Source organism: Anabrus simplex, chromosome 1 (genome assembly GCF_040414725.1).
Source record: "Anabrus simplex isolate iqAnaSimp1 chromosome 1, ASM4041472v1, whole genome shotgun sequence".
In the NCBI taxonomy this organism is placed as follows: Eukaryota; Metazoa; Arthropoda; class Insecta; order Orthoptera; family Tettigoniidae; genus Anabrus; species Anabrus simplex.
In genome coordinates, this window is record NC_090265.1 from 245,488,338 (window position 1) to 245,513,268 (window position 24,931).

General features: G+C 38.5%; 1 protein-coding gene across 1 annotated transcript in view; it reads right to left on the reverse strand.

Moving 5' to 3' along the window:
- LOC136862482 (testis-expressed protein 2) overlaps window positions 1–24,931 on the reverse strand; it is a 483,604-nt gene that overhangs the window by 178,710 nt on the left and 279,963 nt on the right. Inside the window, exon 9 of the mRNA XM_068225772.1 lies at window positions 8,076–8,442. Coding sequence (XP_068081873.1) covers window positions 8,076–8,442 — 367 coding nt within the window. The remainder of the gene's footprint in view (window positions 1–8,075; window positions 8,443–24,931) is intronic.

The window sequence follows — 24,931 nt, forward strand, 5'->3', positions numbered from 1 at the left end:
TGACAGAGTATAAGGTTCTTCTTGTTCGTTTTTAGTTCATGCAGGCCTTCAGTACTTCTTTTCTTAGCAGGTAGTATTCCTGGTCGAACCATTGTTTCGCCTTTCAGTCCTTTCCTGGGATTGCGGCTTGTGTTAGCAATTCCTCAAGTGTTTATACCGCTTCTTCTAATCTAATTCAAGCAAAACTGGTGAGTACCAATGTAGAGGAAGAATGGTCAAATATTAGCTTAGCTTTGAAACAGGCAGCTTTTGAAAGTTTAGGAATAAGAATAAAATGGAAGAGAAAAACGGGCTTGAGAATCTGAGATGAAGAAACAGCGTGAAACAAAAAATCGTTGAATCCAAAAAGGAGTCATGGGAAGATTTTGATAATAACTTGGAAACGCTAGGTCAAGTAAAAGGGACACCTTTCTGGACAGCAATAAAGAATCTTAGAAAGGAAAGGGGAAAGGAAATGAACAGTGTTTTGGGTAATTCAAGTGAACTCATAATAGATCCCAGGGAATCACTGGATAGGTGGAAGGAATATTTTGAAAATCTTCTAAGCATAAAATTAAATCTTTCTGGTGGTGTTGCAAACAACTGTGCTCATGAGGAGGAGGAAAATGATGTTGGTGAAATTACGCTTGAGGAAGAGGAAAAGATTATAAATAAACTCCACTGTCATAAAGCAGCAGGAATAGTTTAAATCAGACCTGAAATGGTGAAGTATAGTAGGAAGGCAGGGATGAAATGGTTTCATAAAATAATAAGATTAGCATGGAATGTTGGTAAGGTACCTTCAGATTGAACAAAAGCAGTAATTGCACCTATCTACAAGCAAGGGAACAGGAAGGATTGCAACAGCTATTGATGTATCTCATTGATTAGTATACCAGGCAAAGTATTCACTGGCATCTTGGAAAGGAGGGTGCAATCAGTAGTTAAGAGGAAGTTAGATGAAAACAGTGTGGTTTCAGACCACAGAGAGGCTGTCAGGATCAGATTTTCAGTATGCACCAGGTAATTGAAAAATGCTATGAGAAGAACAGACAGCTATGTTTATATGTTTCGTAGAGCTAGAGAAAGCATATGACAGGGTACTGAGGGAAAAGATGTTTGCCATACTGGGCGACTATGGAATTAAGGTTAGATTATTAAAATCAATCAAAGGCTTTTATGTTGGCAATTGGGCTGCAGTGACAATTGATGGAAGAATGAGTTCTTGGTTCAGGGTACTTACAGAGATTAGACAAGGCTGTAATCTTTCACCTTTGTTGTTCATAGTTTACATGGATCATATGCTGAAAGGTATACAGTGGCAGGGAGGGATTTAGTTAGGTGGAAATGTAGGAAGCAGTCTGGCCTATGCTGACGACTTGGCCCTTAATGGCAGATTGTGCCAAAAGCCTGCAGTCTAATATATTGGAACTTCAAATTAGGTGCAATGAGTATGGTATGAAAATTACCTGTGCTAAGACAAAATTGATGTCAGTAGGTAAGAAATCCAAGAGAAGTGAATGTCAGATTGGCGATGCAAAGCTGGAACAGGTAGATAATTTCAAGTATTTAGGATGTGTGTTCTCCCAGGATAGTAGTATAGTAAGTGAGATTGAATAAAGATGCAGTAAAGCTAATGCAGTGAGCTTGAAGTTGCGATCAGCAGTCATCTGTAAGAAGGAAATCAGCTCCCAGGCGAAACTATCTTTACATCGGTCTGTTTCCAGACCAACTTTGTTTCACGGGAGTGAAATCTTGGTGGACTCAGGATATCTTATTCATAAGTTAGAAGTAACAGACATGAAAGTAGTGAGAATGGTTGCTGGTACAAACAGGTGGGAACAATGGCAGGAGGGTACTCAGAATGAGGAGATAAAGACTAAATTAGGAATGAACTTAATGGATGAAGCTGTACGCATAAACCGGCTTTGGTGGTGGGGTCATGTGAGGTGAATGGAGGAGGATAAGTTACCTAGAAGAATAATGGATTCTATTATGGAGGGTAAGAGAAGTAGAGGGAGACCAAGACGATGATTAGACTCAGTTTCTAACGATTTAAAGATAAGAGGTATAGAAATAAATGAGGCCACAACACCAGTTGCAAACAGAGAATTGTGGCAACGTTTAGTAAATTCACAGAGGCTTGCAGACTAAACGCTGAATGATGTATGTATGTTGTGTTTTTTTTCCCCCTCAAATGTTATATTTTGCCTTTATGGGTCTTTCGCTCACATGCAAGCAACAGGTCTTACTTTCTGTCAAAAAGTTTTAACTAGTGGTGGTCATTTCTGCTTTTATTTTTTTATTTTTTAGGAAAATGCCAACAAAGTGTTATTTGTTAAAAACATTTTTTTTAAATTCTGTAAAAAACTGGTTATAAAATTCATTCACAACAGAACTGTATGATAGCACTAACTAGCATCAGTTAGGCAGAAACAGAAATACCAATAACGTAAATGTTATCACAAACAGTTTGAAGACAACAAGTCACTCGTTCCAAACGGGATTCGGTGAAAGACAAGTGAGTCACACACATAAGGGAGCTGCAAAATAGGAAAGGAGATCTTTCACTCTAACTAATGTCTAGACAGACTGTATAAGCTGATGGCTGACAAAATACTTGTATGAAAGATGCACAGGAAGAACAATGAGTGAGGACTCCAGCCTTAGGCAAAGGATATAGTCTTTCATTAATATAGAAAATTCAAAGACATTAATTTTATTTATCATTAGGCTATCAACTGACATTTGTGTTTTTGTGATCGCGGCGGTCTGCCTGCCGATGCGGTTTCGAACACTCCAGGTTGTTGTTAACCAATCTGATATTATTGAAGTATCTATAGTAGTATTATCCAGAATCCATGTTCATCATATAACATAATTATAGGATTATTGATCAACAAGCACCAATGTAAGAAATAGTAACAGAGCAAGTCGGCCGTGCATTTAGGGTTGCACAGCTGTGAACTTGCATTCGGGAGATAGTGGGTTCAAACCCTACTGTCGACAGCCCTGAAGATGGTTTTCTGTGGTTTCCCATTTTCACACTACACAAATACTGAGGATGTATCTTAATTAAGGCCATGGCCGCTTCCTTCCTAATCGCAGCCCTCTCCTATCCCATAATCACCATAAAATCTATTTGTGTCGGTGTAACATAAAACAACTTGTAAACATTAAAAAAAAAAAAAAAAAAAGAAAGAAATAGTAGTTCCAGAATTTTACTGATAAGAGGAACAAATACCAAAAAAATATGAGACTATTTATAAGATGCCCAATATTATGAAAAATTTAAGAACTAATTACTGATATTTACATTAAGGAATATTAACATTCTGACCTCTTTTAGCGAGAGCTCTATTCTTGTCATTAATTACCAAGCCAGTTTGGGAAAAAAAGGTCGTAATGATAATGTTATTGGCTTTACATCCAAGTAACTACCATTTCTACAGTTTTCAGAGACGCTGATGTGTTGGAATCTAGACCCGCAGGAGTTCTTTTATGTGCCAGTAAATCTACCAACTCGAGGCTGACATATTTGAAGACCTTCAAATACCACCACACTGAGCCAGGACTGAACCTGCCAATTGGCGTCAGAAGGCCAGCGCCTCAACCGTCTGAGCCACTCAGCCTGGCATTATATGTCTTCCATATGGCACTCATCATCACTATGTTACACTTTCTTATTTTGTTCACGATACCCCTCATGAAAAATACTTAGGCACTAATGCTATGTATTTACATTGAGGAACAATATCATTTTGACCTTTGTTGATGACAGCTTTGTTTTCCTTTCATTAACAATTGGTCCAGTTGAGGAAAAACTGGTCTTTCACATGGCATTGATGTGGCCACAATGTTGCAATTTTACCTAAACATTTGTGATAAATTGGGATACACATGCCGACGATTTTTCCACCAGTCTAAGGGGCAATTAGATTTTCTGTACTGATTCTGAACAATCCATGCTAAAAGTGATATGGATGCCATATGCGAAGACTGTGAACATTTTTTCTCATGTCACAATAATATTTCATCTGAAATGTATTTTGAGAGGTAGATTTTGAAAATACTGAAAACATTTGAAAATATTGATTTTCCCATTTCAAACTCCTACTTTCTGCACTTCCAACTTACAAAAAAACATTAAATTTCCACCTATAACTACTCAACAAATCATTTTAGAAAAAAAATGTTTCTGTTGAAAGTTGCTTTGTTTATTGAGGGAAACCAGAACATCAAACTTTCTTTTTTTTCCTCTATGCTTCCATTTAAAGTTCTAAAGTTGCCCCCACGACCCCCCCATAAGGGGCCCCAGGTAAATATTGCCCATATTGCAGTTTGGATGGTCCCTTCTGCTTATAACATTTGGAATTAAAACATTTAGATTTATTTATTCATCTACAGTATGAGCTATTTGCTTGCATCAGATTTGTTGATAACATGGTATAGGACAGGGATGGCGAACCTTTTCCACCTACTGTGTCATTTTAAGTTTGTTTTATTATTCTCAACTGTTGACTGTCATCATCATCATCATCATCCTAAACCATCTCCATTTTCCCGGGTGTGGTATATGAGCCTCCTCCATCTCATCCTGTCCTTGTACCATTCTTCCTCCACCAACTTGTCCCAATCATGACCTCTCAGCAGTACATCGCTCTTAACTAAATCTATCCATTTCCTTCGTGGCCTTCCCACGGGTCGTCTTCCTTCTACCTTTCTGTCAAATTCCTTCCTTGCAGTTCTGTTTACTGGCATTCTCTTCATGTGACCAAACCAGTTCAGTCTTGATATCTGAATCTTATTGAGGAATCATCTATTCCTACTTCTTCTCTAATTTTCTCATTCCTAATCTTGTCTTTCCTGGTTTTCTGGATCATAGTGCGTAGGAATTTCATTTCAGCTGCCTGAAGTTTGGAATTATCTCTATTGGACAGTGTTGTGGTTTCGAGACTGTATGTGCCACTTGTTATTTTCTTTTAAGGATTGGCTATACCCCCCCAACCCGTATGACTTTCTTTCTTAATTCCCAATTATGTTTCATAATATGTTAGTTATTCATTTAGTCATTTATTTATTTACTTATTTAATATATATCTTGTAAATACATCTGATTGCATGTTTCGTGGTTGTATTTTGCAAATATGTCAAAAATACATTTTTAAGTATTTTGAGAATACCTAACATTACTTGTAAAAATATATTATAATAAGCTCCCATTGTAACACCTCATAATTAAATATTATTAGATATAACAATTAAAAATACTAATATTGCTAATGTACTTTAAGTGAAATTTCGTTCTCACATTTAGTATCCATGTAATTTATGTTAGGTTCATAACTTCTTATCTTCAATAACACAAAAGAAGCACTTAGGTCTGAACCAAGACGGCTTCTAACTGTTGACTTCACAATGTTCATTGTAGAAAATAGCTGTCCGTAGGCATATGATGACCCAAACAAAGTAAGTAATGCTGTAGCAAGTTTCTTCATCACCGAAAACTTTAATGGGAGGCTGTCCCATTGTTCACGTATTAAGTTATCTGGCTTCTGGAGAGAGTATTCACCATCAACAGCACAGTCTATTTTCATCCATGCTTCACCAAGTTGTAGGAATTTGTTCACCAATGTACTGCTTTCTTCACATTCAATCAAATCCATTTCTAAATGGTCAGTAAAAAATTGACCTTAATGTCACTCATATGTGCAATATGAGGTTTTGTAATAAAGTGCAATGTTTTCTCTAAATCTCAAAATTGGGAAAATTTTTTGGAACTTACTTGTTTTGAATTTTGTGAGACGTCCACACACTTCTTACAAATACTTTTTGTGCCTTCAAAAGTTAATTGATTTGCAAAATTTGAGATCAGTTCAAGTTGTACTTTAAGTGAAGGGAAGTAATTAAAATTCTGTGTTTCAACATCACTGACGTATACACGTTTTCTCTGGAATGATTTTAGGACCTCAAACAATCTATCTGCAGTATTTCCCTTTCCTTGTAGTTCCTTATTCATATCAATACATACTGCTGTATAACCATGGAGAAACATTCATTCGCACAGCCAAATAAGGTCCATGAGTTCAGGGAATTCTTCGTGCTTTCCTATCATGAAGTAGCGAATTTCGTCCAAGAGCTCGACAAGCCTCGCCCACGACTCATCCAGCAAATATTATTGAACATTACAAGTACGTCACAGTGAGATTCCACTGTACACGTGCAGGTATGAAGATAACAATATTTTAGTTACCACTGAGAGTACTCTTTCAAATGACTGCATACCTTCTTTCACACATAGGGCTTCCAGGTGTAACATACGATAGAACTGTAAAATAGGATGTTTAAATTTTTCTTTAAGAAATTGTGCAAACCCATTATGAATACCCACCATACTTGAGGCTATTCTGTAGGTCAAACCTCATTTTTAATACAAGTTCTTGCTTCACATCCTTCATTATATCTTTACCTATTGTCGTATTTCGTAAACTCAACAATTTAACTAATTCCTCCCTCCCCGCATCATATTTCCACAAGGAAATCAGACAAAAACAGCAATCCTTTCTTGTGAGGTCACATATGTGCTTTCATCAAGACATACTGAATACATCTGGGAGTTATCCGAATCAGCTTTCAAAGGATCCGAAACATCTTCACTCGTTCATATTATTCTACCCTTGACAGTACTTCGGTTACCTGGAATTTCTTTAATTCTGTTAATTATTTGTTGTTTGTTTGGAAATTCTTGAATTAATGCATCGGACGTCAATAAGAAAGTCTCTTTCAAGAACTCACCATCAAAAATCGGCTTCCCATGCTCTAATATGCAGTGAGAAAGATGGAAACAACCGCACTGATGTTATTCTTTGGCCTGAAAGATGATACAAAACAACTAGTTTGCTTTGTGTACTGTTCGATTCTCTGTGAGACGAGCTCTCTTCTTTCATCATTTGGCATGGAAAGAACATTTAAAAGATTCGTCCCAAAATGGCGCTTTAGGCCTATATTATATGTGCGGGACGCGACAATTTTCAGGCACAGACAACACAATGCTTTATCGCTTCTTTCTATCACTCTGAATTCCGTTGTCCACTGTTCTTGAAGAATCTGGTCACTACTTTCGTTAAGTTTCTGTTTTCTGGCACCGAAAGCATGTTTGTGAGGTCCGTATACAAACGATATTCAATAAACAGTAACACAAAATGAATAATTACGCGCTACTGGCTACCACACACAAGTCAAACTTCACTCACCGACTGACTGACGGCCAGGTTTTCGATATTTATTTCTTACACGTGAAACACTATGACTATACGAACCATGAGATATTGTATAGTCTGCAGCACAAGATGTATACAAAAACTTTACGATGTTCATGTGGCGTGTCACCGAAGTCGTGTACGTGTGTCGTCTAGTGACACACGTGGTATAGGTTCGCCATCCCTGGTATAGGAGAAAGTGAACAAACTGCAAACATGTGTGCTATCAACAATTTTCTAAGCTAGTAAGTCACTATGCTTCCATTTAAAGTACTGAAGTTGCCCCAACGGCACCCCATAAGGGGCCCCGGGAAAATATTGCCCATATTGCAGTTTGATTGGTCCCTTTTGCCAATAACATTTGGAAGACAAAGCATTCGGATTTATCTATTCAACTATGAGGTATTTGCTTGCATCAGATTTGTTGATGACATGGTATAACAGAAAGTGAACAAACTGCAAACATGTGTGCTATCAACAACTTTCTAAGCTAGTAAGTCACTACCTTTCCTATAGTTTCCCAAGTTGTATAATTAGGTCGATAAATGGTCGTTCTTATTTCTCCTTGCTTTCAGAACTTTGTTGAAATGAAAAGCGTTAAATAGGTGATTTAAACTCTTGGGCATAAAAGTATTCGGTGCCAATAGGCAAAATGAATTTCTCCCTAAATAATAAAGATTTTCTTAAAAGCAATTTATATACAGTAAGCACAAAAGACATTGCCTACGAGAGTCCAAAATGCTATGTATTATTCTGTAAATGACTATCCAGTTCTTGATCTGGCCTTGATAGGGTCAAAATAAAAATACTATGGAAACAAATAAAAAATAAACTAACAGGACTGGGAATTTTCATTCGATTGCAATAAGGTTCTGAAAGCACACGTAGTCCCTTTCCAGTCAGCACCTGTAGATGGAATCGACTCATGAACTTGAGATACTCAAGATTATTTTCCTCCAGCTCTCTTGGTGTTATGTGTTTATCTTGAGGAGTTTCACTGGATTCCTCCGGCTGCTGCTGCTGCTGCTGATGATGATGATGATGATTATTGTGGTGGTGATGGACGTGGTGTTCGGTAGTCTGGAGGGTTGGCTCGCTAACAAGTCCCGGAGATTTTGGCTCTCTATCAGCTCCTGAAGCTACAAAATCTAATGGGTCTTCTTGGGAGTCAGCATACTTTGCAGCGGCAATGAACCGTCTGTACCTGGAAAGAAAGGGAAAAAAGAAGTTTCATCACAAAATTTTAACATCATCCCTAAAATGTTTAAATATAACAATGTAACAGATAGGGCAAAAGGCATAGAAGTCAAACAGAAACAGAGTTGTCTGGAAGGTTTATGGGATCTCACATTATTTCCAGGGTGATATGATAATCTGTCACCTCGGAGAAGAAACGGAGGATCTCTTCCATGCTAACTGCTCTAGCAAAATGGCTATTTCTTTGCTAGACTGCTGCAAAACAAATCATTACATATATATGCACAGGGGGAGGATTTACACCTGAATCCAGAGAATGTTAAACACAATTAACACTTACTAGAATATATGATTTAGAAAAGAAATGATCCTGCCAAGTAGTTTGTAATGTTCAATAATTAGAAAAAGAGCCAGTAGAATGGTCCACGGAGCAGAGAGCAAGCTCTGTCTGTCTAAATCCAGTGTACTCAGGCATCCACAGTAATCACATTCTCAGTTCAACCTGCCTGTCAGAAGAGGTGATGAGTATTTATATGGTAGAAAGTCCTTTGAGAAGTTACAAGAGGTAAATCAACAGGTTAGAGAACTGAAGTCATTCAGACATGACAGTCAGCTGATTGAACAACATGGTAGCCTCTGATGTTGTGTTTTGTGGTCACATGTGCAGCCATGAAATCAAAAGACGATTGCTACTTGGTAGAAAGGCAATGACCAATCTTGACAATATCTTCAGGAGTAGAGACATAACATTAACAACAAAGATCCGTATAGTAAGGGCTATGGTTTTTTCAGTTGTGATGTACGGATGTGAGACCTGGACCATAAGAAAAGCTGAACGCCGTAGAATAGACTCCTTTGAATTGTGGTGTTGGACGAAAATCCTTAGAGTCCCATGGACTGCGAAGAGAACAAATAGGTCAGTTTTACAGCAAATAAAACCAGAGTGTTCCTTGGATGGCCTAATCCTGAAACAAAAACTAAGCTACTTTGGACACATCATAAGAAGACACAATTCATTAGAAAAGACCTTAATGCTAGGGAATATCGAAGGCACAAGGAGAAGATGGCGGCAAAGAATGAGATGGATTGATGGCATCAGAGAAGTACTAAATTCCAGCTTGGAAAATCTTTGGGAGGCAGTGCAGGACAGAATAAATTGGCGTATTTTAGTTCATGGGGTCACGGAGAGTCGGAATCGACTAAACGAATAGAGAGAGTAGTACACCACTGCTTGTAGACACGTTGAACAGTCGGTTGCGAAACACCAACAAACCAGCAACTTCACACACCGTATGACGAGGGGAACGGCCAAACGCGATTGCCCCTGTTTGCCACCATCACATCCTTACATTTACCTACTGTATGATGACGTACACTGACCGTTTGAAACATCAATGTCTCACTGATCGATACTGCCTTATGCTGACATAGAGGTAATGCGCGTGTGCACTAGGGTGACTAATTTTTTGCCTGGTGAGCTTATTTAAATTGTTTTACATATTTTATAACTGCTTAAGGGGAGACCCTACTGAGCTTTTAACCCTGGACAGGTGACGCTCGATGTAACATGAGAGGTGGCGTGGGGTACTTTCTGATCACTATGATTAAACTTGCTCTAATAAAAAAATTATGTATTTTTATGTATCAGATATTGATGTATTAGGTTTATGAACTCAATAGCATGATGTGCTATCAAAAATAAATGCATATATCATATACTGGCTAACTTTACAGTATATGAATGTTATAAAAGTAAAAAGTTGTCATCACAGGAATAATCTTTATTAAACACCTTATCTTGATTCAGCTGACAGCCTCAGATTCTGCTTATTATGTAATGTTATTCCTGCAGCAGTGTATCTCTGGGTGGTGAGGAGAGTCCTTCCAAAATAATTACGCTACTGGAAATAATTATCCTCTTCATGACAATCCATAAAATTGTGATAAATTGTTTGTGAGTGTAATTTCCTCTGACTCGTTCAGTTTCCAGGTCCGTACAGTTTACAGTGAGTTGCAACATATTATCATTTGTAAAAATAATGCCTCAAGGTTCTTCAGGCAATGATTGCACATCTTGCTGCGAGCATCACTCCCTGTAAATGAGTGCAATGTTGTGGGTTCAAGTACGCGAGTTTTTAGGAGGAGAAATTTTTGTCCGTTTTGTAACAGCATCCTTTTCTGTTATGATCGAAAATCGTTGAGAAAGGTAAATCATCATCACTAATATTTACTACTTCTTCATTAACGCTCTGTCCTGTATCACTGTTAAGAGTCTACTACTTCTAATTCATCCTCACTCATTAAAAATTCTTCCTCTTCCACAGACTGTAAAAGATATGACACTCTTGGCTCATACTCTCCCTAACTCATTTCAGTGATAAGGAATTGACTAAATGAATTCATAACATGATTACACAAGTAACTCACTGGGTACATTAGACATTGTTCCTGTTGCACTTCCGACGAACGGGACTGGTAGCGCAGGGTCTAGTGAGTCATTTTATTACAATGCTTGACAATAATCCCTCTTTCTAAGAATGAAGACCCTTCACTAAAATGCCAGTGACCTCAGACAAAAGGCAAGGAATGTGGGGAAAGGTATGTAGCAGCCAAGGCCTGTAAGTTAAAAAATAAGTGCAAACTAACAGAATAAATCTATATCAGGTCACAAAATACCCTGCGGCACCACTCCCGGGTTAAGCCAAAACTGATGTTTATGCACTAAAAATGACCCCATTCCTTGCAGGCACATGAGGATATAATTTTATTGTGTTTAATATTTATAGTTTCTTTTGGTGTACATTAATTAATTAACTTATTTATATTTTCCTGATACTTTGAAATGTTACTGGTAAATATAAGTACTGAAAACCATGGCTTCTGGCCTTTTCTTGAATTTTTAAAGCACGTCTTTGAAACTTCATTAATACATACTCGAGTTATTTTATGAGAAGATAGGTAATAATCTGCTGTTGGTGTTTTTGTGCTTCCATGTCTGGTGACTTCTTTTCAGTGTTCAGTTCCTTGCCCCTTTTCACTCGCCTTTATTTTATCTTTTATTTTGACCGTGACCTTTCCTCTGATTAATGTTCATCGAGTTACTGGTTCTAATTCTGTGGTCATTGTGTGTAATTACTAAAAATATTAGGTCTATTAGGGATAACTTTCATATGTGTTATCGGTTTCACTGTCAGCTTTTTGTTATGTGGTAAGGGCTCAGAAAAGTTACTTGAATTTCATTTCTTTCTTTTCTAAAATATGTATCTGATGCCCTCTATTTTCTTATCATAAAAATATCTTCCCACTGCCATAGGATGTAAATTCCCTATTTGATTCCTTGGATTCTAGTTTTTTTCTTTTCCAATTTGCTTTACGTCGCACTGACACAGGTATGTCTTACGACAACGATGGGATAGGAAAGGGCTAGGAGTGGGAAGGAAGTAGCCATGGCTTTAATTAAGGTATAGCCGCAGCATTTGCTTGGTGTCAAAATGAAAACCATGGAAAACCACCTTCGGGGCTGTGACAGAGGGGTTCGAACCCAATATTTCCCGAGTGCAAGCTGTCCTTGGATTCAACAAAAAATACATAGGGGCCCGTAAATCTAATTGGGAATAGGTAATTTTGATGTTCTTTAGTAATTCTTACTTCTTTACTTTCATCATCCTGCTTATGAATAGCGTGCCTCTTTTCTTTAATGCTTTCTCTCCATCAATTATCAATGTGCCATCCATAAACGACTTCTTTGATAATTGTGTTTGACTCTTAACTACATTTGATCATCCGTATCAGAAGGCTAAGTTCTCCTTACACTGCCACTTTCAAGTGGCACTTTGTCAATCACTTTAACTAATAAGTTTTCTTATCTACTCTAGTATAAAACACAATTAATAAAAACTAATTATAAACACCTAGTACAACTACTACTATTACTACTACTTTTACCCTTAACCCCTAGGCACTTGCATCACTACATAAAGCACTTGCACAGACACTTCTGTGTACCAACGTGCAAGTAGGTATACCAATATTGAAACATAACAACGATGTCCAGCACATAAATAAGCTTTCACAGAGCTGCTGATCCATTCTGAATTAAATTCTCACATGTGTGAGCAAAATTTCCCACATCTGAGACCAAAATTCACACTTTATATAACGTACAAAAATTATTACAAAGAAAGCTTAACCCTAGCAATACGAAATATATTGTAACATCCTTTACCAACGCGGGGGCCTCGGAGGCCCAAAATATAAATAAATGCAGTACTGAACTTCATAACATTCAAATACATGCAATACCATCTTGTAACATCTAAATTAAAATTCGACTCCTCTGTCGGGAAAAATTAAGTTTAATGTTATGAAAGAGATGCCCTACTGAAAATATAATAGATGTAGTTTGGTTCATTTTCGTCTAACTTCATTCATATTTGATCATCCTGACGTCCCTACACAAAACTTTCATCTTTATTATATGGGAATTTTCATAACTGGAGCCCTATCATGTCCAATTTTATCTTGTGGACCTTTATTATTTTACATATGGTATCTGGGTTTCTTCTTATGACTGTTTTACTTGTGAGATTCGAGATATTTGATAAGTTTCCTTAACGTGGCCAAAAATTGTTGTCATACCTTCTGCATTAATAATACATGAAAATAGTTTATTTAGACCAAAATATAATGTAAAAATAAGAAACATTATAAAAAGTGGAAGATACTTTAACTCATTTCACATTTATATCAAATTGCATATATTTATATCTTTACACATGTAATTGTGCCTTTTGAGAGGATAAAACATCTTTACACAGGTAATTGTGTCTTTTGAGATAATAAAACTGAATAATAATATTATTTGAACACTTTCAAGTAGACCAAAGTCATTCTGAATCATCAGTCACTGTTGTTTTCTTGCTGTGTTTTCCACACACGTTTGTTGCATTGTGAACGTGTGATTGTTGACTTCACTGCTGCAGATTCTAGTTTCACTGGCCAATTTGGTACTGGAACTGGAGCGTGAATAACGCATCTCAGATTTCTTTCGAGGATTGGTTTCTGCAGCCCATATACACTGACTTACAGAGCAAATGCAACACCAAGAAGGAGTGGTTCGAAAGGGATGAAAGTTGGGGAAAAAACAGAGACGGCACGGACGAATAATTGATGTTTATTTCAAACCGATATGCAGGTTACACAATGCGCACGGCATCGACTCAGTAGGATGTAGGACCACCGCGAGCGGCGATGCACGCAGAAACACGTCGAGGTACAGAGTCAATAAGAGTGCGGATGGTGTCCTGAGGGATGGTTCTCCATTCTCTGTCAACCATTTGCCACAGTTGGTCGTCCGTACGAGGCTGGGGCAGAGTTTGCAAACGGCGTCCAATGAGATCCCACACGTGTTCAATTGGTGAGAGATCCGGAGAGTACGCTGGCCACGGAAGCATCTGTACACCTCGTAGAGCCTGTTGGGAGATGCGAGCAGTGTGTGGGCGGGCATTATCCTGCTGAAACAGAGCATTGGGCAGCCCCTGAAGGTACGGGAGTGCCACCGGCTGCAGCCAATGCTGCATGTAGCGGTGGGCATTTAACGTGCCTTGAATACGCACTAGAGGTGACGTGGAATCATACGCAATAGCGCCCCAAACCATGATGCCGCGTTGTCTAGCGGTAGGGCGCTCCACAGTTACTGCCGGATTTGACCTTTCTCCACGCCGACGCCACACTCGTCTGCGGTGACTATCACTGACAGAACAGAAGCGTGACTCATCGGAGAACACGACGTTCTGCCATTCCCTCATCCAAGTCGCTCTAGCCCGGCACCATGCCAGGCGTGCACGTCTATGCTGTGGAGTCAATGGTAGTCTTCTGAGCGGACGCCGGAAGTGCAGGCCTCCTTCAACCAATTGACGGGAAATTGTTCTGGTCGATATTGGAACAGCCAGGGTGTCTTGCACATGCTGAAGAACGGCGGTTGACGTGGCGTGAGGGGCTGCCACCGCTTGGCGGCGGATGCGCCGATCCTCGCGTGCTGACGTCACTCGGGCTGCGCCTGGACCCCTCGCACGTGCCACATGTCCCTGCGCCAACCATCTTCGCCACAGGCGCTGCACCGTGGACACATCCCTATGGGTATCGGCTGCGATTTGACGAAGCGACCAACCTGCCCTTCTCAGCCCGATCACCATACCCCTGGTAAAGTCGTCTGTCTGCTGGAAATGCCTCCGTTGACGGCGGCCTGGCATTCTTAGCTATACACGTGTCCTGTGGCACACGACAACACGTTCTACAATGACTGTCGGCTGAGAAATCACGGTACGAAGTGGGCCATTCGCCAATGCCGTGTCCCATTTATCGTTCGCTACGTGCGCAGCACAGCGGCGCATTTCACATCATGAGCATACCTCAAAGACGTCAGTCTACCCTGCAATTGGCATAAAGTTCTGACCACTCCTTCTTGGTGTTGCATTTGCTCTGTCAGTCAGTGTACATTGTTGGTTCAGCTGACAACAAAAGGTATCATTAGTTTAAGACCTAAATTGGAAAGAAAAATTCTATGACAATTTGCTGATTTTCCTTTCCAGTTTGGAAAATTCAGAAAATATAATGTAAATACATTTACAGCTACTATAACAACGAGGGTGTAGAACAGAGACAAGAGCCATCTTCTTGTTCCCCATTTTGTGGAGTAATATCTTGCCATTTGATCCACTGTATCCACTCCACCCTGTATTGAATTGTAATACAGATTGATTTCCATTTTCTTCTTTTCGTCATTGTTGACAACAGCCCCTGTGTGCTGTGTGAGAGCATCAAAAGTAATACCAATATAAATGGTCCGTTATTGGACATTATAAATTTTTTTTTTTTTTTGGACCATTTATATTGGTATTATAAATTTACTCATTCGGAACAAATATTACAGATTCCCAATGGGAATCAACATCTGTATCAGCATCAAAAGTAGTCGGAAGAGTAATTGGCGGCTGCCGAGACTCTGGATCGGTGAAAGCAAAAAGGTTGAATGCAAACTACGTCCAACTGTTATTTTCAGCTCCTCAGGAATATGTCTTCTATTTGACCTCAGTGTCCCAACAAGTGTAAGGTGGAAGTCTATCCAGAGCGTTCCCGCCAGGTCTACTGATGTGTACTATTGGTCCGTTGTCATGATGCACCCCAAATTCTGAATGGGCTTCTGTCGGTCCACTATGAATTTGGGGTCTGTTGGCCTTTCCTGTATACACATCCATGCTAATAACGTATCTCATCTCGGAATCGGTCAACATTCTTATGAGAATGCTGTATTTCCCTGGCTTGTCTTTGATTAACATTTTGAATGGACATTTTCCTCAAAACAAGGATAACATTTTGTCCACGGTAGTGTGAGGGCCAGGAATGAAGTACTTGGGATATGTTTAATTGAATTTATGAAAGAACTCCCTTAATAGCGCAAATATGTCCATCAAGCGGCAAATTTCTCTTGTAGATTTGTCATCAATTCCTGTTATTTCAAAGAAACATATTCGACTCATTGCTCCATAATATTTGTCCACCATACAGAAGAGACCATAATTCTTGAATTGGTATACTCATGTCATGGCTTGCGCCCATTACCAACAATAAATCAATGTAACTAAATAACTCATTTTCATCTGTTGGTTCTATGCCTAAATGAAAAGCTTCTACATTGGAATGGACTTTCATGAAATCCATGATATGTGGGGTATGGAATAATTCTGCAGCTTCTGTTTTTATTTTTCCCTCTTGGAGAAGCCCCATCTTCTCCTACACAATATTTTGTGATGGTTGGCGCGAAGGACATAGTGGCTGTGCAATATATACATGACCAGATTTCGTAATGTACTTGTCAATGTTTTCAGGACTTACAAGTAAAATGATGTGCCACCTCAGGTTTATTTTCAGAGTCAGAAGATCTAACTTCTTCTATGTTATCTTGCACTTCATTGGTTTTAAGATTTAATTCATCTGAATTGTGTAAAACTTTATTTCCTACTCTTTCAAGAGAACTTTCGTGAATGTGTTTTCTTGCTGCCATGGTTCACTCTTTTGTAAAGAGAAAAAGAAGCATTACAAATAACAGAGTACAACAATCAACTGTGACACCAATGCTGCAATATGCATGCCAATCTAACATAACTCACAGCATTAGAAACAAAATCACTAGACACTGAAATGACAGTTGACAGGTCCGTCGAAAGCCCATAGCAAAATTTGCAGCATTCCTTAGTCTTCAGACTATAATACTAGAAATAATAATGATTTTTATTAATTTTAATATATTTATGACAATTACATTGCTTCTCAAAGATGTAATTAAACTATTTCATTTGGTTAATAGGCGAAATAGTACTTATGGGCCATTGGTATTGCTAGGGTTAATATATAGAATTACAAAAGTGACTGCCTAAAAATTTTTTTAAAACAAACTCTATGTGCGATGGCACAATTCTGATTATATATTTGAATTCAGCATAACAAACTGCACTAGAGTCCGTATTCAGTTTTGTGTGGAAAAAAATTCATACATCCAGTGTAATTTTTATTGCCAGAGATAAAACTGGATTGCCTTACATCAGGTTTTCATACCAAGTACAAATATGTCTTCTGTTTCTTTTCATTGTGTACAAACGATGAAAATGAATGATAAAACACTGCAATATAACTCATAATTTGCTGCCCTAGTTCAATACTAAGATAACTTAACCTTTCATTGCCGAGATATAGTCTTTCTTATATAATCACCCGTGCTGAATTATTTCTAATAATTGACATGATACAAAAAAGTCGAAAATAACATGGGACAATCAGAGAGGCTTTTGCCTTCTTGTCTGAAACTGTTACACTGACTATGGAAAGTCTTAAAATCAAAAGAGAATTACACAATGTACATCAAATTCACTGTTGCCCAACATAAAATGCAACACTTAGACAAATATCAAAATGGTAATAATTATAATAAGGAGCTCAATTTACATGTTCCTGGTATTACAGAGGTCTTAACTGTCCACTTCCAAACACAAATATACAATTACATCAAAATAATGTGACCATATTTTCTCAAGCTGAAAATGGGACACTTATCAACTGACTTAAAAAAAAGTATTATTTGGTCTATAAGTTAAAGCAAATAGAAAACTATAAGCCTGTTTATCTATTTATTACAAACATAAGGCAAAATTATCACAATAGGCCTAATGAATACAGAACATTTAAAGCATTACAATTACTATAAAAATCGTATACATTTTACATCATGTTATACAGTTAGCCTAGAGGACATATTTTTCTGAAGAATGGATTTTCTTTTCTCATTTTGCTTCAAGTAATTGAAAAACTTAAAGCAACTGTATTTTAGATTGACTTTGGTAAGCAACAATGCTTTCAGCGTTCCAACTTTTAATTGGGTTTCTCCTGATGTCCATATTTTGTTCATACTTGCAAAAACTCTCTCTACAGGTGCATTAGCACCTGGCAAGGATAACTAAAATTCTACAACCTTAGAAAAAGTACTGAATGATAGTTTTTGAGAAGAGCAATAATACTGAAACATTTCTACCCATCTCAGATGGGCTTCTTTTCCTTCATTATTCCATTAAGTGATTCTGTCTGCAGTAGCAAATTGCTTAACATAAACAAATTCACTGAAAATAGCATTATCATCAACATTTGATTCTCCAGATACAATTTTAATCGTAGGTATACATATTTCAACATCATTCCATTTCAGGACATTGTTAAGCAAAATCCATTCGAATTTCTTATATACTTCAAATCTGTCAGTCCAGACTTTTAAGTACTGAATACATGAATCATAGAAACTATTAGCAATTTTTTGGAAATCCTCTACTTTCACCTTACCCTCATCTTGTAGTTCATGCAAAGCACATTTTACAACATCTGGGATAAAACTGTTCTCCTATTTCTGAGTCATATTTACTTTCAACATAGAAGTGCCATGGCTACTTAAACTCCTGTTGTTAAATCACCATCTACCTGGAGAACTGCCTGGTGGAAAGTTATAGCTTAGTTGTGCAGAAAAACAAAAACAACTTTTGCCAATGGGTTTTCAAAAAAAAATTTCATTATCATTGAACATTTTTCCTGACTCAGAAATTGTGACCTTCGTACGACCGGAAGAGAATTTCTGTCCAAACCAATTTCTTATTAGTTTCGAAGCACAGTCATTTGAGCGAAAGCTGTGATTTTCTTCAACCATGTGGTAAGTCCAGGCTCCTTCAATTGCAGCCAAGTGCAGTTCACGGTCTGTTGCTGAAATTGGCCGAAAAATGAAGTTACACTTTTGGATGACGATGCCGCAATTTCTGCGTTTTTATGTTTCCTTGATTTTAGATATTGTTCAATGTCGCTTTTCCCTCCATGGGACACAGAGAATTCGGTGTTACAAATGGTGCAACGAACATCACAATCACAATTGGTCAGTGCTTTCTTTATGAACATGTACCTACGATAGAAAAATAAGTATTTGTTGATCTATACATAATTACTGGGAGTTGAATTGCATTAAATCGCTTATAAATTCTAAGTTAATAAGGCACTTACCTTTTTTGCAACGCAGTAGTGAACATATATTTCGTTTCAGCATCCTTAATCCTGCATCATACGATACTCCTACTGCTGTTGTTGAAAGAATTAACCAAGGACTCACTTCAAGCAAGGAAAACAAATGCAGGCAGAGTAGCAGGGTTGCCATATTTGTTGTTGCTCATAACGAATATTGTCATAGCCTCCTATATTCCCTCTTTACTCTTAGGTAGCTTAGTTGTTATGGACATAAAAACAGTTACCTTGCCATACACGTATTTCAGTATCTATAATAATTTAAAATATTATGTTGATGTAAATAGAGACAAAAATTAAAATTCATTTTCTAACAAAATGGGACAAAGAGGCATCCTGACAAAATCTGTTGGGACACCAGGACAACAGGTTGAAAAACGGTACTGTCCCATTCAAAACGGGACGTCTGGTCACTTTAGTCAAAAACAAAAACTTCAGGACTGCCCAAAATGAGTAAAAATATATCTACTTTACAGTGAAAAGCATATATCTGTTATTCAAGATAAACAATGAGAATGGGTTAAAAAATTCTTATGCATCATGGTCAATGGCAGCTTAACTCATTTCTGAGTAATTAACTTCTTCCAATAAATTCACTTCTGTCTGTGGAAGTACTTTTGATCATTGAACACACCAATTCTAGCATGGAATAATCATCCACACAGATTGCACTGAATTGTTGGAGGACGGCATGGTTATGTTGCACGGAGTTTTCGTGCTTCTCTCCTGGCCTCTTCACATATGTGTCGTTCCCCTTCAAACAGATTGACAGCAGCAGGGATGGTCTGGAGCCAAACTGAACGGTCTTGAACAAGTGTGTCCCTGGTTTGTGGATTGAGACCTGTCATCTTCATAGTGTGCTTAAGCTGGTTCTTGTAGCACATCATGGGTACTCCACGAGGTCAGGTGCCGGAACGAAGTTCACTATACACCATGGAGTGGGTATGTGGGAAACGGAGTGAAAATTCTAGATCCTAATGGGTGGGTAGGAGAAAGGGATCTGCACTCAGATGGCCTTCACTTAAACCGCAGTGGTACGTATAAGTTAGAAAATTTGATTTGAAGTGTAATAGGGAGGTACATTCAGGGAAATGGGGTTGTCTAGGGAGCAGTGATAAGGGTACAGGGATCTGGAAATCAAGTAGGAATGACATTATAATGTTAGTGTTGAACTGTAGAAGTATTGTAAAGAAAGGAATAGAATAAAGTAATTTAATAGCTAAATACACTTAAGAAAATGGAAATTACAACACCATGAAGGCATTGGTCATTTGTGTTGATTTTCAAGATATGGAACAATGCCATGTAGGTATGTAAACGATCAAAGCTTCAGACCCATTGGATTGTTGCTACAGGTCTCCCCACGCGATTGGTCGCGGAGGAATCAACTCTAATATATGGACTCTGGTGTAGCGTAGCTGACTTGCAGTCTGTGCAGTGAAGTGTTCCCGTCAAACATGCCTCGACGACAGAGAAGAGCAAATTCGAGCAGCTGTGGCATCCCACGTTACACAATAAACAGTTGGTAATCGCCTGCATGCAGCTGGCTTATGAGCCCGTGTCCCTGAAGAAGGTGTTCCATTGACCTCACAACAGAGACGTGTAGGGCTGGCCTGGTGTCGAGAAAGATCGACGTGGGTCGACGAATGGCATAGGGTCGTCTTTAGTGATGAATCGCGCTTCTGTCTTGCCCACAGTGATCGCCGGAATCGTGTGCGCCGACATACTGGGGAGAAGGGCCGCCCACATCTTATTGTCGAGAGGTACACAGGGCCAACACCAAGCATTATGGTCTGGGGAGCTAATGGCTTTAATGTGAAATCACAATTAGTGCTTGTTGAGGGCACTATGACTGCTCGACAGTACGTTGATAGGGTATTCAATCCAGTGGTTGTCCTTATGATGGCGAACATTGCTAATGGGATGTTTCAGCAGGACAATGCCCGGGTTCACACTGCATGCATCTCCAGAGAAGCTCTCCAAGACATCAAAACCTTAGAATGGCCCGCCAGATCCCCGAACCTCAGTCCTATTGAGCATGTGTGGGACATGATGGGTCGACAATTGGCCAACCATTCTCAGCCACCCACAACTCTGGAACAACTGACCCATGCAGTGCAGCAAGCATGGGCCACAATTCCTCAGGAAGCGATCCAGGGCCTTATTGACTCCATGCCTCGACAAATTCATCAATGTATTGCAGCTCGTGGTGGGCACATTCTGTATTGATTGTTGTCCAAACTTGCGGTCAGAGGGACCTAAAAGTATAATCATCAAAGCACTACCGAACACTCGTCCTGCATGTTGAATTGCAGCAATGTAGCACCACTCCTTCTGGGTGTTGCAATTTCCATTTTCTTCAGTGTATTTACCAGATATTGTAACAGGAGTTGATCATGGCTGAGAAATGATATAATGGATGCAGAAATTTTCTCACAGAACTGGAGAGTGTATCGTAGAGATAGGATAGGAATGGTGCGAGGGGGAGTATTCATTCTCGTGAAAGAAGAATTTGTAAGCTACGAAAAAGTTAAAGATGAGAAACATGAAATTCTAGGTGTAAGGCTCATTTCTAAAGATAATAAGCAACTTGATGTCTTTGGAGTGTACAGACTGGGAAAGGGTAGCGCTGACACGGATTCAGAGTTATTTGATAAGATAATCAGCTATGTGGGAAACGACATGGAAAGAAATGTGATTGTAGCGGGAGATCTGAATTTACCAAATGTCAATTGGGAAGGAAATACAAATGACAGAAAGCATGACCAACAAATGGCAAATAAGCTAATATGGGAAGGACAGCTGATTCAGAAAGAGATGGAACCAACTAGAGGGAAAAATATCCTGAATGTGGTGCTTGTAAAACCAGATGAGCTCTATAGGGAAACCGAAGTAAATAGATGGCATTAGTGATCATGAAGCTGTTTTTGTCGTTGTTAAAAATAAATGTGATAGAAAGGAAGGTCTTAAAAGTAGGACTATTAGGCAGTACCATATGGCTGATAAAGCAGGCATGAGGCAGTTTCTAAAAAGTAACTATGATCGCTGGAAAACGGCAAATAAAAATGTAAACAGACTCTGGGATGGGTTTAAAGCAATTGTTGAGGAATGTGAAAACAGGTTTGTACCATTAAAGGTGGTAAGAACTGGTATACACCCAACTTATTATATTAGAGAAAAGAGACTAAGAAGGAGGTGCAGATTGGAAAGAAAAAAAGAGTTAGAAATGGCTGTGGAAGTAAGGAGAAATTAAAAGAACTTACAAGGAAATTGATAGCAAAGAAGGCAGCTAAGGATAACATGATGGTAAGCAAAACTGGTTGATCATACAAATATAAGTGAAAAATAGAAGGGTATGAATAGCTATTTTAAGGCAGAAACAGGTTCCAAGAAGGACATTCCAGGAATAAAAATGAACAAGGGGAGTGTGTATGTGAGGATCTTCAAAAGGCAGAAATATTCAGTCAGCAGTATGTAAAGATTGTTGGTTACAACGATAATGTCCAGACAGAGGAGGAGACTAATAATAAAGAAGTATTAAAATTTACCTTTGATAACAATGACATTTATAATATGATACAAAAGTTGAAAACTCGAAAAGTGGCTGGAATGATAAGATTTCTGGGGATATACTAAAGACAATGGGTTGGGATATAGTACCATATCTGAAGTACTTATTTGATTATTGTTTGGTTGAAGGAGCTATACCAAATGAATGGAGAGTTGCTATAGTAGCCCCTGTGTATAAAGGAAAGGGTGATGTAAGCTTTGGGAAGGCATTCTTTCTGATTATATTAGACATGCCTGTGAAATTAATAACTGGTTCGATAGAAGGCAGTTCGTTTTTAGGAAAGGTTATTCCACTGAAGCTCAACTTGTAGGATTCCAGCAAGATATTGCAGATATCTTGGGTTCAGGAGGTCAAATGGACTGTACTGCAATTGACCTGTCTAAAGCATTTGATAGAGGGGATCATGGGAGACTACTGGCAAAAATAGTGCAATTGGACTAGACAAAAGAGTGACTGAATGGGTTGCTATATTTCTAGAAAATAGATCTCAGAGAATTAGAGTAGGTGAAGCTTTATCTGACCACATAATTATTAAGAAGGGAATTCCTCAAGACAGTATTATTGGACCTTTATGTTTTGTTAGATACATAAATGATATGAGTAAACAAGTGGAATCAGAGGTAAGGTTTTTTGTGGATGATGTTATTCTGTATAGAGTAATAAATAAGTTACAAGATTGTGAGCTACTGCAACATGACCTCGATAATGTTGTGAGATGGACAGCAGGCAATGGTATGTTGATAAACTGGGTTAAAAATCAGGTTGTGAGTTTCACAAATAGGAAAAGTCCTGTTATTGGGGTAATCACATAAATGGGATTGTAAATTAAGGGTACAGATCTCTGCACATGGTTATGAGGGTGTTTAGGGGTTGTAGTAGGGATGTAAAGGAGAGGGCATATAAGTCTCTGGTAAGACCCCAACTAGAGTATGGTTCCAGTGTATGGGACCCTCACCAGAATTACTTGATTCAAGAACTGGATAAAATCCAATGAAAAGCAGCCCGATTTGTTATGGGTGATTTCCGACAAAAGAGTAGCGTTACAAAAACGTTGCAAAGTTTGACCTGGGAAGAACTGAGAGAAAGAAGACGAGCTGCTCGACTAAGTGGTATGTAAATTCCAAGGAAGGAATTACCTGCATACACCCCAGCATCAGTGGGTAGGGTCTGACACATCCCACTCTGATGAGTCTAGTGTTAGACCTAAGAAGAAATGCTGGTTAATACAGCAAACATCTGAAAAGCCTTACATCCGATCTGTTTTTTAAGTGGTATGTTCCGAGCTGTCAGCGGAGAGATGGCATGGAATGGCATTAGTAGACGAATAAGTTTGAGTGTCATCTTTAAAAGTAGGAAAGATCACAATATGAAGATAGTATTGGAATTCAAGAGGACACATTGGGGCAAATATTCATTTATAGGAAGGGGAGTTAGGGATTGGAATAACTTACCAAGGGAGATGTTCAATAAATTTCCAATGTCACTGAAATCATTTAAGAAATGGCTAGGAAAACAACAGATAGGGAATCTGCCACCTGGGCGACTGCCCTAAATGCAGACCAGTATTGATTGATTTGGCGTGGAAATCTGGTATCACTCATCCGACGGACATGGCCAATTCATCTAAGCTGATGACCAATTATGGAGAATTCTATACTCATGGCATGCATCACGGTATCAAATCACTTAATCAAAAACTTTCCAGGCTGATTTATCAAGGGTGGTCCAAAACTAGTAATTCCAAAAAAATAGGTAGCATATATGTTTCAAAACACGTCTTCTTTGGAAGTGTTCAGAGTAGTTTGTTTCCACTGTTGTAAACATTTTTTGAACTCGTGGGATTTCCTCCAAAACAAACATGTAATATCTGTTTCATTTGCTATTTCTCGTGTAGGAACTCGTGAAAAAATAATTGAAAAATGTCCAAAGCCATTGTTTCATTCTGTAGCAGACCTAGAGTAATACCATTATTTGCATCATCAAAATCGTGCACAAATTAACTAAGTACTGTACATTACCCTGCCACCGGAACATTGGAGGATAGGTACGGCTACTTTATCTGAGGCTTTGCACACTTAGTTGGTCAACATCTGCACTTTGATTATAACAACTGTGATTACTATCATCATTATTCTCGAAATGACTAAAATCAAAATATATATCTTCTGATTCTTCTGTAGATAAAACCCTCATAATCTCGGATTTGGCAAGATTGCGCTCTTTGCTGGTGGACGACATAGCTTACTCATCCCTGGCGCAGACTACACTACCAGCTTGTACACTGGACATCCCACAGCTGAGGTATGTGTATGTTGAGTGC